General features: G+C 40.9%; 1 protein-coding gene across 2 annotated transcripts in view; it reads left to right on the top strand.

Moving 5' to 3' along the window:
• Window positions 1–17,608, top strand: part of BPTF (bromodomain PHD finger transcription factor) — a gene marked incomplete at both ends in the record, with an annotated part of 131,060 nt that overhangs the window by 92,211 nt on the left and 21,241 nt on the right. For both annotated transcript variants that reach the window (XM_084237060.1, XM_084237061.1), the window contains 6 exons: window positions 234–276; window positions 1,974–2,220; window positions 2,959–3,110; window positions 3,869–3,977; window positions 12,619–12,836; window positions 17,179–17,401. In XM_084237060.1, coding sequence (XP_084093186.1) covers window positions 234–276; window positions 1,974–2,220; window positions 2,959–3,110; window positions 3,869–3,977; window positions 12,619–12,836; window positions 17,179–17,401 — 992 coding nt within the window. The remainder of the gene's footprint in view (window positions 1–233; window positions 277–1,973; window positions 2,221–2,958; window positions 3,111–3,868; window positions 3,978–12,618; window positions 12,837–17,178; window positions 17,402–17,608) is intronic.

Below are 17,608 nucleotides of genomic sequence, written 5' to 3'. Positions count from 1 at the left end.
TTTACTCCATTTTTTTATTTTAACTACTAGCATACACAGCTTATGTTTCTGATTTCAATAATTATTATCCATTTGTCCATTTGTAATTATCTTAATTTTAAATGTTTTATGTTGGCTTTTTAAATCAAAATAATTTCATATCTTTGTATGATATGAAAGTCAACGAGATCTCACTTAATATTTGATGCCAAATGCCTAATAATTCTCATAACTTCCTTCTTTTTCCCCTGCAGAGTGGAGAAAGAAAAGGCACAAGCAGTTGAACAGCAGGCTAAGGTTAGTGAACAGGGGAAGGCAGAGGACTTCAAAGCCCATATGGAGGCTCACCAACAGGTGGGCGAGATGGTACCAGACCTACCTGGCAGTGAATTGACATTTTTAGCCAAATTCACCCCCACCAAAAGCACAGTAATTATATGTTTGTGTGGTTTTATTTTTAAGTGTATCTCATATAAATTTTATTTTGAAGACAACTCTGTGGACATACCAAGTTGTGGTTTTGTAAAAAATATTTAGAATTTCTTTATAGCACTTATTAACAAAGATAGTCAACATTTCCTATTTCAAAGGCATAACCCAAAGAAATTTATGTGTTCAGTTTCTTTGCCTTCTTTTTTGCTACTTCTAATCAGATGACATTTTTCAGTATCCAAAATAAAACTCCTTTTCTGCTGAGGAGTGAGAAATTACATGAAATGATTCATATTACATTCAGGCATACAAAAGAAACACTAAAAAACTTGGTCGTGGGGCCTCCCCTGGTGGCGCAGCGGTTGAGCACTGGCTGGAAGCTGCCCACAGCCTCTGCAGCGCCGGTTCGATCCCCGCCGCCGGCGAGGGTCCCACATGGCACGACAGACCTCTCCTGTTTCTCCCGCTGCTCCCCTCAGCAGTGTATTTCTTCAGTCTGCCTGTTCTGTTCCCCGCTCTGGCTCTGATGAATTCTCTCACCCTCCCGTGTTTCTGACTGGACACAGTGCTTGTATAAATAAATAAATAAATCTTAAAAAAAAAAAAAAAAAAGCTTGGCTGTGATGTCATTGCTGAGCAGTTTTCAACAACAGGAGACAGAAAGAAAGTTAGCATTGGAATTTGTCTTTGTATACAACTAAGACCACCATTAACTAGCTCTGTGGCCTGGGCCAGTTGCATAGCTTCTCTGAGTCCCAATTTTCTCATCTTTAAAGTCATAATACTATTGACTATTCAACTGGTCTGAGCATTAAATAAGATAATGAAGATAAAGCATCTGCCGCCAGGTTTTCAACCAGTGGCTCCTGTTGTTTTTACATGTGCCAGCTTCCACTGTCTCACTGGCAAGCTGTCAGGAAATGTCAACAGTCTATGGTAAACGATAAACAAATTGTCCTTTAGTAATCTTGACTGAAAGATTATACTTCTCTATATTAAAATAGTCAAAAATATTTTTTCTGTAAAAATGTTTAAATTGAGTAATGTAAGAAGTCTAGAAAAAATGTTTAATAATTTTCAGCTCGCTTGATTGCAGGTTTGCCAGATTGAATAGTGATGTTTAAATATTGACATGTTCTCTACAATTGGATAAATTAGCATCATAGTAAACCGGAAACCTTTTACAGCTCCCATCATTTCTGCTCTGAATCCTACAGCTGAGCAGCCTGGTGTTCTTGTCTCCAGTAAGATTACCCACGTCTCTGATTTCCAGTCTGAAAGCTTGGTCATTTATATAGCCTGGAAAGACTTGATTGTTTTCAAGTTTCTATTATGAAAAACATACTACTTTTAATAAAATATTTGTGATAGTCATAAAAATACTGCCTTTATCAAGAAATTGAATGCAAGTGTAAATTTCTGCATAATTTCAGAGGTAAAATATTTTAGAAATTTGATGCAGTTTCTTAGTCTGGGAGAAATTGTGGCTGAACTTTTTGCAAAATGATACTGTTTTTGTTTCGAACTGTTTTGGTTCATATTTTCTCTCCCTGACTTTTTAGAAACGATTGGAACAGCAGAAGCCTACAGTAATTGCAGCTTCTACTACTTCCCCAACAAACAGCACAACTAGTACCATTTCTCCAGCACAAAAAGTTATGGTGGCCCCCATAAGTGGTTCAGTGACAACTGGAACTAAAATGGTACTAACTACTAAAGTTGGATCTCCAGCTACAGTAACATTCCAGCAGAACAAGAACTTTCATCAGACCTTTGCTACATGGGTTAAGCAAGGCCAGTCAAATTCAGGTACACGGCTGTGATTAAATAAAATATTGCTTTCATTCTGGAGAAAGACATTTCAACCCTTTACCTACTTAAGTGAAATATTTCTTTAGAAAATTGTTTTTCTTTTGCAGCTAATTGAGCAAACAAGCTGTAACAATTGGTTTGTTGCAGATAATATTCATAATATTACATTAGCAAAACTCGTCTCTTACATTATTTCACTTTCAACATTTACATAATTCACTTACTTGAATGGAGAGGAATGTTTTTCTTAAAAAAACAAAATGAGCCACATTTCATGCATTGGTGCCCTTCCTAGAAGTCACTACGTTGCTGGTTATTTTAAATCTAAAGCTTATTAAATGTCTTATACCCCATTAGCCACCAGCACAGCTGCCACATCTGCTACAACCATTGCCAGCACAGGTCAGACGTTCCAAATTACAGGCAATCCAGTCACTATGGCAGGAAAAGTAATTACCAAACTGCCACTTCCTGCAAACAGCAAGATTGTCGCTGTAAATGTGCCAGCAACCCAAGGAGGTAAGGGAAATGTGAAGAGTTTTAATTCACATTTGCCAGATCATACTGTTGCCATTATTTTTCATTTCCTTTTCACTGATTTCAGTCCTCGGATCTCACATTCTATGTAGCCCACTATCAAACCCTGCCACATGTAGTTTCTCCTCAGAAACCGAGCAACACCTGAGCTTTCTATTAAAGGGGCAGTTGTTAATTACTTATTTTTTTTTCCCTAAGGTGTTGTTCAAGTACAACAAAAGGTCCTGGGTATCATTCCATCGAGCACAGGTACAAGTCAGCAAACCTTTACTTCATTCCAGCCTAGGACAGCAACAGTCACAATTAGACCCAATACCTCAGGCTCTGCAGGAACCACAAGCACTTCACAAGTAAGAATTCTTTACAGGTTTATTTTGTTTTGAGGTGTTGAACATACCAGGTTGAAGGCTTTAGAATGACCTCTTCCAGAATCAGTTCAGCTTCTAATTTTCTTCTGCCTTTTCCTTAATCTATGACAAAGTACTGATTCATTTCTTGTATTTTTAAGTCAAAAATGAGACATGACCTGTTAGCTTTTAGCATTTAATTCGTAGCACATTAGTATAGTTTATGAATCCTAGGATTTTATAAAAAAAAGTTCCTTTATATAAAACAAAAGACAACAATTAACCACCCAAGGAAAGATGCTTTGCAACTAAGAAATAGGATAAAAAATACAATCCACACCACTATGACTAGTTTGTTATCAGTTGATATGCACACATATCAGATACAGCAATTCTTTGCCATTAGTATTATGAAAAAGTTTGAAAGCCTTGAAGACTTAAAAATGTTCTGGACCTAACTGTAAAACTGAAAATAGCCTGCTGCGTAGTCTGTCCTTGAAAAAAAACTATAAAAAAAAATTCTTTTTCTGAGCTTACTCTTATAGTCTCTTGGGTTACAGATGTGAATTAATTACATTTTCTCCCCTCAAAATTCCATCTTTATTTTAATGCTTAATATAATTTAAAATGTAAAGTTCAAGAGCCTCTGATTTCTATAGACATGTTTATCAATCGACCCTTTTTAGAGATTGTGTTCTAAGTCCTTCATGCTTTAGTCTTTTACAAGCGTTTTAATTCCTTGTCCTTTGTGTCATTTATAGGTAATCACAGGGCCTCAGATCCGGCCTGGTATGACGGTGATTAGAGCACCACTCCAACAGTCAACACTAGGAAAGGCAATTATTCGAACACCTGTGATGGTACAGCCAGGTATTCATCCATCCGGCATTATCATTTTACATCTAAACAACCACTTTAGGAAAATAGATAGTTCTTGGTATTGGCACTCTATAACTAGAATACACCAATTTGAATTAATGCCTCAAAGCATACTAAATTTCAAATCCATCATGTAAATTCATCCACAGATTTTCATTTTTGGCATTGCCAATAAGAAAAATAGGTCCAAGTATGCTTATTAAAAATGTTTTGAAACCTCTAATAAATGGAATGTATACATTCAAATCATTAGAATAAAGAGAAAGGACAAAGAAAGCAATTTGATAATAGGCAGAGTTAAAATCAAGGAATCAGCTAAGAAGCATTTTTTTTTAGCATCCACTCAGTTTGGTATATTTGGAATTCTTCCTTGGGCCACACCTCTCTGTTAAAGACTCCATTTGTAAGATGAAGATAGCCTAATTGCTCACAGAACTCGGCTTGTAGTTTGTATGTTAAGTTACTCTGCCAGTTAACAAGATTGCCTATAAAGCATCAAGATTGAGATTCAGCTGCTATTAAAGTCTCTAGGGCCCAGACTAGAACTATTTTGAAGATAAGAAAAGTCAAGTAGTTGCCCCAAGGGTTGGCACTAGCCTTTGATGGAGTGAAGTCTGTCCCTTTTCAGCTGTTTTGAGACTAAGCCTTGTGTAAAAATCCTCTCATCCAACCCTGTGGTTTTTCTTTTTTTTTTTTTTTTAAAGATTTATTTTCATACAAGAATTGGGGTACAATCCAGAGAAGCAGGGGGTGAGAGGATTCACCAAAGACAAAGCAGGGAACAGAACAGGCAGACGGACCGAAGTGTACTGCTGAGGGGAGCACCAGGCGAGACAGAAGAGGTCTGTCCCGCCATGTGGGTTTCTCCCTGGCCGACCGGGAATTGAACTTGTGCTGCAGTGGCTGCGGATTGCTTCGTAGGTTGCGTCTTAACCCCTGCGCCACCAGCGAGGCCCCCTGTGGTCTTTCTTATGAAGAAAATAAGACCATTAGGCAGTAAACTGGCACATGAGGAGGACAAGAAAGAAAATAAAGATTTCTATTTCATGTTTTCCTAATCAGCTCTTTAAAAAAAAAAACAAAACAAAACACACGAAAAACAAAACCTCTTTTTTTTTTAAAGATTTATTTACTTATGCATACAAGATCTGGGGTACAGGCCAGAGGTGTGAGGGGTGAGAGGATTCACCAGAGATAGAGTGGGAAGCAGAAAAGGCAGGTTGACTTAAACACACTGCTGAGGGGAGCAGCGGGTGAGTCAGGAGAGGTCTGCTGCGCCATGTGGGTAGCTCCCTGGCTGGGATCAAACTCATGCTACAGTGGCTACAGATAGCTTCATAGGTTGTGTCTTAACCCCTTGCGTCACCAGAGAGGCCCCCAAAACCTCTTTAAATGAGGCTTTGACCTGTGTGCCAAATATGTAATAATTATAGCAATTATGCCAGAAGACATCCAGGCAGTGCATCACATACGTGAAGAGCATGCTTTAGAATCCACAATAATGGAAAACTTTTCATTCCCAAAAAAAAACGTTCCTCCCTGTTATTGGTAGTTGTGAATGTTAGCTATTTTTCCCCCATGGAGTCAAAAGGTGGATTTTTAATATAAATGAAGGAATATAAAGCATTAATTCAAGTCTCAAAGTTTCAGTACACAAGTTTTAGCAATTCAACTTTATAACAATTATAAATTAACCTGTTAAATTTTTCTGGATAATGCCAGCATTTGGTTTTTTAAAACAAGTAAATTTTATTGAAGGCAAAAAAATAAAAAATTAATCTGAGATTTTGAATGTAGCACACAAAAAGACAAGTTTTGGAAACTCAAAAGAGTTCCTTATAAAACAAAACTTCAAACCCACAGAACTCTTTCACCTCCAGCACTTTATGCCAAGTATTAGTTCTGCTTATGAAAACCCCAGCCTGAACTGAGACTGAATGACAAGAGCTAAATATATGTTTAATAACCAGACAAGCAAAGGAAATAATTCTACCAAGGAGGAAGGAAGTTTGAGAACCCAAGTTGAGGTGAACCAGGCCTTACATAGGCAACAATATGAGCTTCAGGGGGAACACATTCTAGTTGAAAGGTGGCAAAAGAGAATGCATGTGTCTCCGCCCCTCAAATGGGTACACAAAAGCAAGAAGTAAGTTGGGGTGGTGGACACATTGAAAAAACAGAAAGCCAGCGTATTTGGTTAAACTGGAAGCATCGTCATTTCAGTCCATCCCACAGAGATGTCTAATGAGGCTTCCAGGACCAGCACCTGCAGCACAGGAGAGGGCTGCTGCCGGTCTGCTGTTGTCTAGGCTGATCAAGCTATGAGTTCCCCCGGGATGCCTATGAGGTGATCCAAAGCCAGAAGATAGAAGACAACCAGAAAGCAGGAAGCGAAGATGTCATCTAGATGGGAGGACAAAGGAAGTGGGGTGAACGGGGTAGACTCAAAGTTATGCTGATGCTGAAAAAAATGTCCAGGCAGCCACTTGAAAGCCACTTGCCCTGCAGGCCTCTCTGTACCATCCTGCCACCACTGCTGAGAAATGTCACCAACCAGGGGTCTTGGTTGAGCTTCTGGCCTCTTTACAAGAATTTGACCAGCAAACAAGCCAGATTACATCCAGACAAGGTTTCAGTAGGCTTATTCTTGAGCATAAAGGAACAGCACTGAAGGAGAGGTTTGTACAGAAAGAAGAGATGGGGGGGCAGTTCGGGAGACAAAGATAGCCCTAATAATACTGGGTAGAGTAGAATTCAGTGTTTGGAAAATCAACAGCAAATAGGACAAAGTAAGTTATTTTACATCGTCTTATAGGGCAATGGTTGCAATGAAGATGCAGTCTTCAAATCTTTATGAACAAAATAAGATATCAGTGAAGTATATTAAAAAACATACTTTGAAATCAAGGAGGAATTAGGGAAGCATAGTAGAGCAGAAGCACACTGTGTATTGACTGTATACCTTTAGGAATGCATATTAGCTTAAATAGCTATGGGCTATTTGATAGGAAAATGGTCATGTAAGGAACCATAGGTAAAACTTGATGAATACCAAAAAGTAGAGTGTATGGAGGCCACATTTTTTCTATTAAGGCTAGAGATTAATACCAAGAAATACTAATAATCTTTATTTGCTTGGAGATTTAAAAACGTATATCCTTATAAGTGTTTATAGATTAAAGAAGCATCAAATATGTAATTAAAAATGTTGTCAAATAGTGACTTTAGATGATGCTGCCAAAGCTGAACTCAGAGCCAAATTCATTCATTCAGTGAATATTTGAGCACCTGCTAGGCCTCCCTGGTGGCACAGGCAGTTGAGCTCAGCACTGTGAAACTGTCCGCAGCCTCTGCACTGTGGGTTCGATCCTGGCCAACCAGAGAGATACCCACATGGCACTGCAGACCTCTCCTGTCTCGACTGCTGCTCCCCTCAGCAGTGTGTTTCAGTACATCTGCCTGTTCTGCTCCCTACTCTGTCTCTGGTGAATCCTCTCACCCTCCCGCACATCTGGTCGGTACCACAGTTCTTGTATAAATAAATAAATCTTTAAAAAAAAATATATTTGAGCACCTACTCTTGGCTTTTGAAATATGTTGGTGAACAAAATAGACCAAAAAGCCAATTTTTTTTTAAAGATTTTATTTATATGCATACAAGAACTGGGGTGTAGGTCAGAGATGTGCGGGGTGAGAGAATTCACCAGAAACATAGAGTGGGAAGCAGAACAGACAGATATACTGAAATACACTGCTGAGAGGAACGGTGGTTGAAACACAGGAGAGGTCTGCTGTGCCATCTGGCTTTGCTCCCTGGCCAGGAGTCAAACTCCTGTTGCAGTGGCTGGTGATAGCTTGATTTAGCTGACTTTAACCCCTGCCCTACCAGGGAGGCCCCCCAAAAAACCATTTTCTTAAATTTTAATCAGAAGTTAGACAAATAAATAAATAAAGCTATAAATAAAAAATGATGGGAGGAAATAGAAGTATAAGTAATAGTAGCTAGAAAAGATAAAAGGCAAGTTTATTAAAAACAAATCATTGTTTTCAAGCTTTATCTTGAGAAAAAGGAACGAAATGCTAGTTTATAGAATTAGGAAGGAGAAAGTACTATCAAAATAGGGTGAAGATATAAAGAAGAATTAATTAAAAAACTATTAAAAAAATAGGGTGAACTTAGTCTTATTAAAAGAGACTCATGTACAGAGATCCCTGTATTATGACAGAATTCTCATCCATACTTAGAAACTAAAATCTATTTGAATAACAAGTCATAATTATATACTGTGCTTGTATACTTTTCTTATAAATCTCAAAATTTAATGACTGAAATCAAGGAAAGAAAATTGTAAAGTTGCCATAGTTGCAAACCTCCTGGTTTTATGACTGAATTCTTTCAAATGGTTAGAAAACAGTTTCCTTATAAAAAGATAGTGGAGTGCATGGGGGAAGAAAAAATAAGCTCTTCCCCACTTATTTTGCAAATTTAGCATAATTCTGATATGAAATATAGTATAGTTTGTGTCTTTATACACAATACACAAGTTTTTTTAAAGCATATACATGTGTATTTTATAGACATATACACAAACCCATGTGTTCTATACCTCAGCAGGATTTATCCCAGAAAAAGTGTGATTCATTACTACAGTTAATGGTACAGGGATAAATATTAATGTTCAGTATCTATCCCTGTTTAAAACTCACAGCTGTCAGGTACTCATGTAGCCAAAAGTAAATATAGAATTAATGTAAAGGAGGGGCCTCCCTGGTGGTGCAGGGGATTAAGACTTAGCACTATCAAGCTATCATCAGTCACTGCAACATGAGTTCCACACCTAGCCAGGGAGCTAACCCACATGGCACAGCAGACCTCTCCTGTCTCGCCCACTGCTCCCTCAGTAGTGTATTTCAGTCAGTCTGCCTATTCTGTTCCCCACTCTGTCTCTGGTGAGTCCTCTCACCCCCCACACCTCTGACCTTCACCCCAGTTCTTAGATGCATAAATAAATGGAAAATCTTTAAAAAATAATACTAATAATGTAAAGGAGGAAAAAAACATTTCAGATGATAAATGGTAATGATGACAATTAGAAAATTGAAAATTCGACAGATTGCCAAATAGTACTCTAGATATATGGAATTTTTATACCTTAATAACTTCTGTAGCTGCATTTATGTGTTTCACACGCTTATATGAGTCTATAGCTTCACAGATGAGTGTGTTTGGTGTGTCAAAGCTAGGTGACCAATGAGCCCAGCAAACTCAAGGTAAGTCCCAGGAGCTGTGGTCACAGGGACGAGGTGGATTGTCAAGTGCCATGTGTGTCAGAGTGTGTGCACATCACCTTATCCCCGTTCCCACCACTTCCCTGGCCTTTCCCAGATGCAACCCATAGATTCCCTGATGTCATCAAAATGAAATTTTTAATATTTGAATTTTGATGGTAATCTGAAAATAAATGAACAGTTACATATTGGGGATCATCTAAATAACCCTCAGGTAGTTTACTCAATACCCACCCTTTTAGCCATATTAATGATGAGACGGGATCAGTACGGTACCATGTGGTCATCTGAAGTAACATCTCATGCATTGTTCCTCACACCACAATACAATGCTTAGTGCTGGGGTCCAGAAGTTCTCAGGGTACCTGACTACATATGATTCATCTTAAAGAAAAATGGATGGGTGGGGCCTCCCCGGTAGCGCAGCAATTGAGCACTGGGTTGCGAAGCTGCCCGCAGCCCCTGCAGCACCAGTTTGATCCCCGGCCGCCGGGCGAGGGTCCCACATGGCGCGCTGACCTCTCCTGCCACCTTCTGCCTGTTCTGCTCCCCCCTCTGGCTCTGGTGAATTCTCTCACCCTCCCACGCTTCTGACTAGACCCAGTGCTTGTATAAATAAATAAATAAATCTTTAAAAAAAAAAAAAAGAAAAGAAAGAAAAATGGATGGGGGCCTCCGCAGTGGCGCAAGGGTTGAGACCCAACCTGTGAGGCTGTTCACAGCCGCTGCAGCATGAATTCAATTCCTGGCCAGCCAGGGAGCAGCCCACATGGCACAGCAGACCTCTCCTGACTTGCCCTGCTGCTCCCCTCAGCAGTGTGCTTCAGTCAGTCTGTCTGTTCTGTTCCCCACTCTGTCTCTGGTGAATCCTCTCACCCCACCACCCATGCCTCTGGCCTGTCCCCCAGCTCTTGTGTGCATAAATAAATAAATCTTTTTTAAAAAAAGAAAAATGGATGAGGGCCTCCCCGGTGGCGCAGCGGTTGAGCGCTGGGTTGCGAGGCTGCCCGCGGCCTCTGCAGCGCCGGTTCGATCCCCGGCTGCTCCCCGGCCACCGGAGGAGGGTCCCACATGGTGCGCAGACCTCTCCTGCCGCCCGCTGCTCCCCTCAGCAGTGTACTTCGATCCTTCTGCCTGCTCTGCTCCCCGCTCTGGCTCTGGTGAATTCTCTCACCCTCCCGCGCTTCTGACTGTACCCAGTGCATGTATAAACAAAACAAACAAATAAATAAATAAAGCATGCCTCTATAAAAAAAAAAAAAAAAAGAAAAATGGATGAGAATAATCAAGAAAATTTTAGAAGAGAAAAATGATGACAACTTGCACTGTCAGTTGTTAAAGCATATTACAGAATTAAAAGTGTGATACCAAAGGGAACTAGACCAATAGAAGCAGTTAGAGAGTGTTATATGTGAGAATTTGCTATATGATAAAGGTGTCATGTTGAATCAGGAAGGAAGGAGTGAATTTATCAATTAATGATACTGCGGTAATCATTTTTAGCTTGAGGGGAGAGGAAATAGGTCTCTGCCAAACCTACACCCTAAGAACTTACTTGGGAGGCTAGATCTAATTAGAGAATACGGGGAGAACTTATAAACAAAAATGAAAGACTAGTGTATTTGACCACATTAAAAATTTTTTTTCCCTAGGTTTAAAAATAAAAGGCAGGCAGTGAAGCAGGAGAAATATGTATTTGGAATTTATCTCTTTAATCTGTAAAAAAAAAAAAAAAAAAACTAGGAAAAACAGAAATAGACAGTGGACAATATCACAAAAGAACTATAATTACAGCATATTTACAGTATATAATTACAGTATATTTACTGTTTTAAAGGCTGTAAGAAATTTAAGTTGAAGAAATTCAGACTCCATGATACTGTGATACATTTCTTATTGCTGGAATATTTTACTGTAGTGGAAATAGCCAGGGTTGATAAGTGTCCAGTGAAATGGGCACTTGGTTGGGGGAGTATGGGTCAATTCAGTACTGTGTTCGTACTTTGACATTGGGGCAAGTTTATCCTTTTTTAAAAAGAAAGATTATTCATTTACACAAGAACCGGGATACAGGCCAGATGTGCGGGAGGGTGAGAGGATTCACTGGAGACAGAGCAGGGAACGGAATAGGCAGACTGATGAAATACACTGCTGAGGGGAGCAGTGGGCACGACGGGGCGAGTTTATTCTAAGGAAATAGAAGCACATGAAAATTTATAAGCAAAGATTTTAGAATGGCATTTTTTGAAAAAGGAAAAGTACTGGGCCTCCCTGGTGGCGCAGGCTGTTGAGCGCAGTGCTGTGAAGCTGTCTACAGCCTCTGCAGTGCCAGTTCGATCCCCGCCAGCCTCGGAGCAACCCACATGGCGAGCAGACCTCTCCTGTCTCTCCCGCTGCTCCCTTCAGCAGTGTATTTCGTCAGTCTGTCCTGTCTCTGGCGACTCCTCTCACCCTCCGTGCATCTGGCTTGTACCCCAGTTCTTGTATATATAAAATAAATCTTAAAAAAAAAAAAAAAAAGAAAAAGTACTCCAAATGTCAGAATATATGTGCAATGATGTTAAACATTAACCATTAAAAGAAGTATATGCAGACATGGTGGGGGGCAGAGCAAATAGAAAACTTCAGAAACTGATGTTTTCACTAGTTAATGATGAATCAGGACATGGTAAATGTATAGTTAACTACAAAATAATTATTCTCAGCAGCTCTTCCACCGGGGAAAAAATTCCACCTTCCTTTTCTTCCAGTTTCAGCAGATTAAGAAACAGAAGTTTTGAGAGCATGCGGAGCCATTGCCACAAAGCTGCTCTCACTCAGCGGTTACCAGGCAGCTCTCGTGGAAGTGCTCTTTGAGTTCTTTGCCCGTTTTTGAGGATAAAGTGATCCTAGCCTTCATGGTTCTGCTACACTATCTGACAAATAGCTGTAAGAAAAGCTTGTTTATAAATGTGACTATTTCATAATTATTAGATCATTATTTTTAATGTTCTCCTGGAAAGACAGCCTTATATATGACATGTTTTACATATTCTCTTCTGTCTTCCCAGCTATTGTTTCGGCTTTAGCCCCATAGGGAAAATAATCATATTTTCACTCAGTTTCTCAGATAGGAGACACTGGAGAGGGGTTGTCAGTGAGCTGAGTGAAAGCTCACCGACAACCAGGTAGGTCCTTTGGGTGTGGGTGTGGGTGTGCCTCTGAGTGGGTCCTTCGGCTGTTACCATCCTGTAAGCCTTTTGAAGATTGAAAGTAGACATTCATCTTGAGCATTGAACAATATTTCAACTGAAAATACTACCAAGGGCAGGTAAGCATTCTTGATGTTTTGCTGTTTGTGTAGGTGCTCCTCAGCAAGTGGTGACCCAGATCATCCGAGGTCAGCCTGTCTCCACTGCAATCTCTTCCCCCAGTGCAGTTTCCTCAGCGCCTGGGCAGAAAGGATTAGCCACAGGAACATCCCCTGCCACTCTGCAGTCTTCAGCCTCACAACCCCCTCGCCCCCAGCAAGGACAGGTGAAGCTTACCATGGCTCAGCTCACTCAGTTAACACAGGGCCACGTAAGTAATGTGACTTCACTTAACTTTAGAGATGATTTTATTTATTCTTGCTTTAAGTTTAAAAGCATACTTATTTTCAAGAATTTAGAATTTACTTATTTTTAGGAATCAAGCAAAAGCATTTCATTACAATCAGAATATTATAAACCTCAACTCTAGACTCCTTAAGCCATGAGATAAAACAGCCAGGCAGATAACCCTTCCTTCTTCTCCCCCTCTTTTGCCCTCCCCTGGAAAGCCCTTTAACTGCCAAAATTTTATTAGTTGACCAGTTTCCATGGGAGCATAAAATTCTGAATATACTAAACTGCTTCCTTGCAAGACTCAGTATTATCCACTCTTCCAACAGTAATCAATAGCTTGAATACTGTTCTATCCTATCCAAAGAGATATTATGAAACGTGATAAGCAGATTTTTAAAATTTACATGGAGGGCCTCCTGAGTGGTGCAGCGGTTGAGCTCTGGGTTGCAAGGCTGCCCTCAGCCTCTGCAGCACCGGTTCATTCCCAGGCCCGTTCCCCAGCCGGTTCATTCCCCGGCTGCCAGGCGGGGGTCCCACATGGCGCGCAGACCTCTCCTGCCGCCCGCTGCTCCCCTCAGCAGTGTGCTTCGGTCCTTCTGCCTGCTCTGCTCCCCGCTCTGGCTCTGGTGGATTCTCTCACCCTCCCACGCTTCTGACTGTACCCAGTGCTTGTATAAATAAATAAATCTTAAAAAAAAAAAAATTTACATGGAAATAAAAAGAGTCAAAATCAGTGATGACACTTTTGAAGCACTGAGGATTTGCCCTTTGTGATCATCTTATGTCAGTTTTTTCACTAATCAATACAGTGAGGTACAGACCTAAGGATAGACTTCTGAACAGTGGAAGGCAGAGTGACCCCTGTATGCATGGACAGTCGTTCTCTGATAGAGCCGCTTGGGAGATCATTGAGAAAAGGACAGGTAATTTAGTAAATGGTGCTGGGTCAGGATAAGGATCCTGGATACAATCCCAGGATATAAGGGCTGCCGCATTCACTACCTGGAGGGGGTGCCATTCCCATCCTTCTCTTGGTGACCGGTGCTCCTGAAGCATGAAGTGGAGCCAGAGCCTCATGAACTCAACTCCAGGAGAGTAAGAGGCTGAACTGTGCAAAGGAAAACAATAATCCAGTTAGGAGATAAAATAAAGAAAATCTTCATAACCTCAGAGAGGAAAGACTTTCTGAAACATAGAAAAAATACACTGTAAAAGGGAAAACACTTGTAAATTCAGCTACATTAAAAATAAGAACTTCAGGGCCTCCCCTGGTGGCGCAGCAGTTGAGCACAGCGCTTTGAAGCTGTCCGCAGCCTCTGCAGCCCACAGCAAGGGTCCCACATGGCACGGCAGACCTCTCCTGTCACACCCACTGCTCCCCTCAGCAGTGTATTTCGTCATTCTGCCTGTTCTGTTCCCCGCTCTGTCTCTGGTGAATCCTCTCACCCTCCTTTCACCCTCTCACCCTCCCGCTCATCTGGCCTGTACCCCAGTTCTTGTATAAATAAATCTTAAAAAAAAAAAAAAAAAGAACTTCATCAAGCACTATGGAGTTAATAGAATGAGAGAAACTATGACTAGAACCAACCAAGGACTATTTTCTAGAATACTCAAAGAATCACTACAAATCAAGGAGGAATAAAATCCATATAGCTCAGGAGAAAAAAAACAAGTAAACTTGATAGAAGCTCTAAATTGCCACTTAATCCAAAAGCTGCTGAACTTGATTTGTAATAAGGGAAATGCACATTAAAAATATATGATTAAGAGGTTGGTATAAATTAAAATGTTGGACAGGGCCTCCCTGGTGGCGCAAGGGGTTAAATAGGACAACCTATGAAGCTATCCGCAGCCACTGCAGCATGAGTTCCATCCCCGGCCAGGGAGCTACCACATGGCGCAGCAGACCTCTCCTGACTCGCCTGCTGCTCCCCTCAGCAGTGTATTTCAGTCAGTCTGCCTGTTCTGTTCCCCACTCTGTCTCTGGTGAATCCTCTTACCCACCACACCTCTGGCCTGTACCCCAGTTCTTGTATGCATAAATAAATAAATATTTAAAAAATAATAATAATAATGTTGGACAAAACCAAAAGTTAGCAAAGACGTGGAGGAGAATGAACTCTCATGCACAACTGGTGAGTATATAAATTGGTTTAGCCGTTTTGAAAATACTTGAATATTATCTAATTGAAGATGTACATGCCCTGAGCCCAGTAGTTCTCCTTCTAAGTATTAAAAATATATTCCCTCGAGAAATTCTGATTCATCTGAGCATCAGAATATTCTTAGCAGCATTGTTCATAAGAGTCAGAAATGCTGTCTTTGATCAACTAAATAGTGGTGTGTCCCTACAGCAATGAAACTGAACAAACTACAGCCACACACGTACATTGTTGAACTAAAGAAACAATAAGCAAGCAAATGTACGACTTCATTTGCAAAATTTCAGGAACTTGCAAAATTTCAGGAACAGTCAAAATTTGACTAAGCTATTTTATATAGGGACACAAGGGCTACTGTATTAGCAACCTGGAGGGGGCACCATTCCCATTGTTTTCTGTGTGAGTGGTGCTCCTGGAGTTGTGAGACTGTGGCCCTACGTAGACTCTGGCCTATGAACATCTGTGGTAGGTAGTAATGCTTTAAAGAAATGCAGTGTCAGAGAAAAGTTAGGGTTAGGGGGGCCTCCCTGGTGGCGCAAGGGTTAAACACCGCACTATGGAGCAGTCCGCAGCCTCTGCAGCACGAGTTCAATCCCCAGCTAACCAGGGAGCAATCCACATGGAACAGCAGACCACTCCTGACTCGCCCACTGCTCCCCTCTGCATCTCTGGCCTGTACCCCAACTCTAGTATGCATAAATAAATTAAAAAAAAAAAAGAAATGCAGTGTCAGAACAGTGACAGCAGTGGCTATGTCTTGGAGACAGGGAAGGAACTAGCATCAGGGCACATGCTTGTGGCTTCTTGGGTACTGGAAGTGATGAGCAAGTGCTGGTTTTATAGGTGTTCACTCTTTGACTTTAATTATGCATGATGTTCTGTATATTTTTTTTTAAAAGATTTATCCATTTATGCATACAAGAGCTGAGGTACAGGCCAGAGATATGGGGGTAGGGGGTTGAGAGGATCTGCCAGAGACAGAGTGGGGAACAGAACAGGCGGATCGACTGAAATACACTGCTGAGGGGAGCAGCGGGGAGACAGGAGAGGTCTGCTGCGCCATGTGGGTTTCTCCCTGGCCCGCTGGGGATCAAACTTGTGCTGCAGAGGCTGCGGATTGCTTCATAGTGCGGTGCTTAACCCCTTGCGCCACCAGGGAGTATTTTTTGAATGAACGCTGTATATACGAAAAGCACAAGTAAACAAGGGGCTCCAGAGTAAACTCTACGGCATTGAGTGTCAGTCTGCAGGTTTCTGTGGCATCCATTTCGGCCATTGGGAAGCTAGGGAGGGTTGTTCCACATTTGTTCTCTATCCACTGCCATGTGCTGGTGGTAGGTTACAGGATTAATATGTCCTGGACAGGAGGAGTTTTTATTTCCAAGTCCCCATTTTGATAACTACTGGCATAATGTTGATCCTCCAGACTTGGTGTTTTGTTCCTTATCAAGAATCCTAAGCTCTTTATGCTTTAGTGCGCTCACACACGCACACGCGCGCACACACACACACACACGCAAGCCGCGCGCCCCACCCCACCCCAGCCACGCTCTTTAGTCCAAGCTCTCGGAATGAAGATTTGGTAATTTGGCAAGTTTTGAAGAATCCGAAACTAGGCAACCTGGGCACCTCACCTTTACCTTGATTTGTAGCTTTGGGCAAAGACCTTGAACTTTCTGACCTGAGTTGTTAAATTGGTAATAAAATTATAGTAATATCTTCTCTCCTGTAATATCACAAAGTCCCACTGTGAGAATCACGTGTGGCAGTATATATAAAGATCCTTCCACAATTGTGAAATAATATTAACATGATTATTTAAAAACAGAATTTAGTCATAAACTTAAGCAGCCTTATTTTGTAGACTGGGAAACTTCAATCTGGAAGGTTGAGGTTACTTGTAGACAGGTACCTTCTGGCTGTCCATTTGGAGAGCTTGGATTAGAACTCTGGATTGTTAATCCCAGTTTTTTCTTGTAATTATCAGTCATCTTAAATAAATCTTATTTTAGTCTATCTGAATTCCTCCTGGTGCCATTCTATAGACATTCAAATACATATTTTCATTATGTTAAAGAACTTTTTCAACATGAAAGTGGTATGCTTACAGGTTAATGCTTTGAACACTCTTTATATGCTGTGTGTTTTTTTTCACAGGGTAGCAATCAAGGTCTGACCGTAGTTATTCAAGGACAAGGTCAAACTACAGGACAGTTGCAGTTGATACCTCAAGGGGTGACTATACTTCCAGGTCCAGGACAGCAGCTGATGCAAGCTGCAATGCCAAATGGTACTGTACAGCGATTCCTCTTCACCCCATTGGCAACAACAGCCACAACAGCCAGCAGCACCACCACCACTGTTTCTACTACAGCAGCAGGTAGAACTTGGGCTTATCGGAAATGCTACATGTTATTCCCAAAAGTTGCTGGGCTCTAAGAGGGAAAAGAGGACCACTGTTTAACTTTGGGAGGAATGCCTCCAGTCAATGAGTGTACCATGCTCAGCCTCACAACAGATTCAACAGACTCCCTCTCATCACCACCACCACCACCACCACCATCCCCTATTAATATGTATATATATG

The sequence above is a fragment of the Talpa europaea genome (assembly GCF_964194135.1).
Source record: "Talpa europaea genome assembly, chromosome: 7".
Classification (NCBI taxonomy): Eukaryota; Metazoa; Chordata; class Mammalia; order Eulipotyphla; family Talpidae; genus Talpa; species Talpa europaea.
This window is presented reverse-complemented; position numbering and strand designations above follow the sequence as displayed.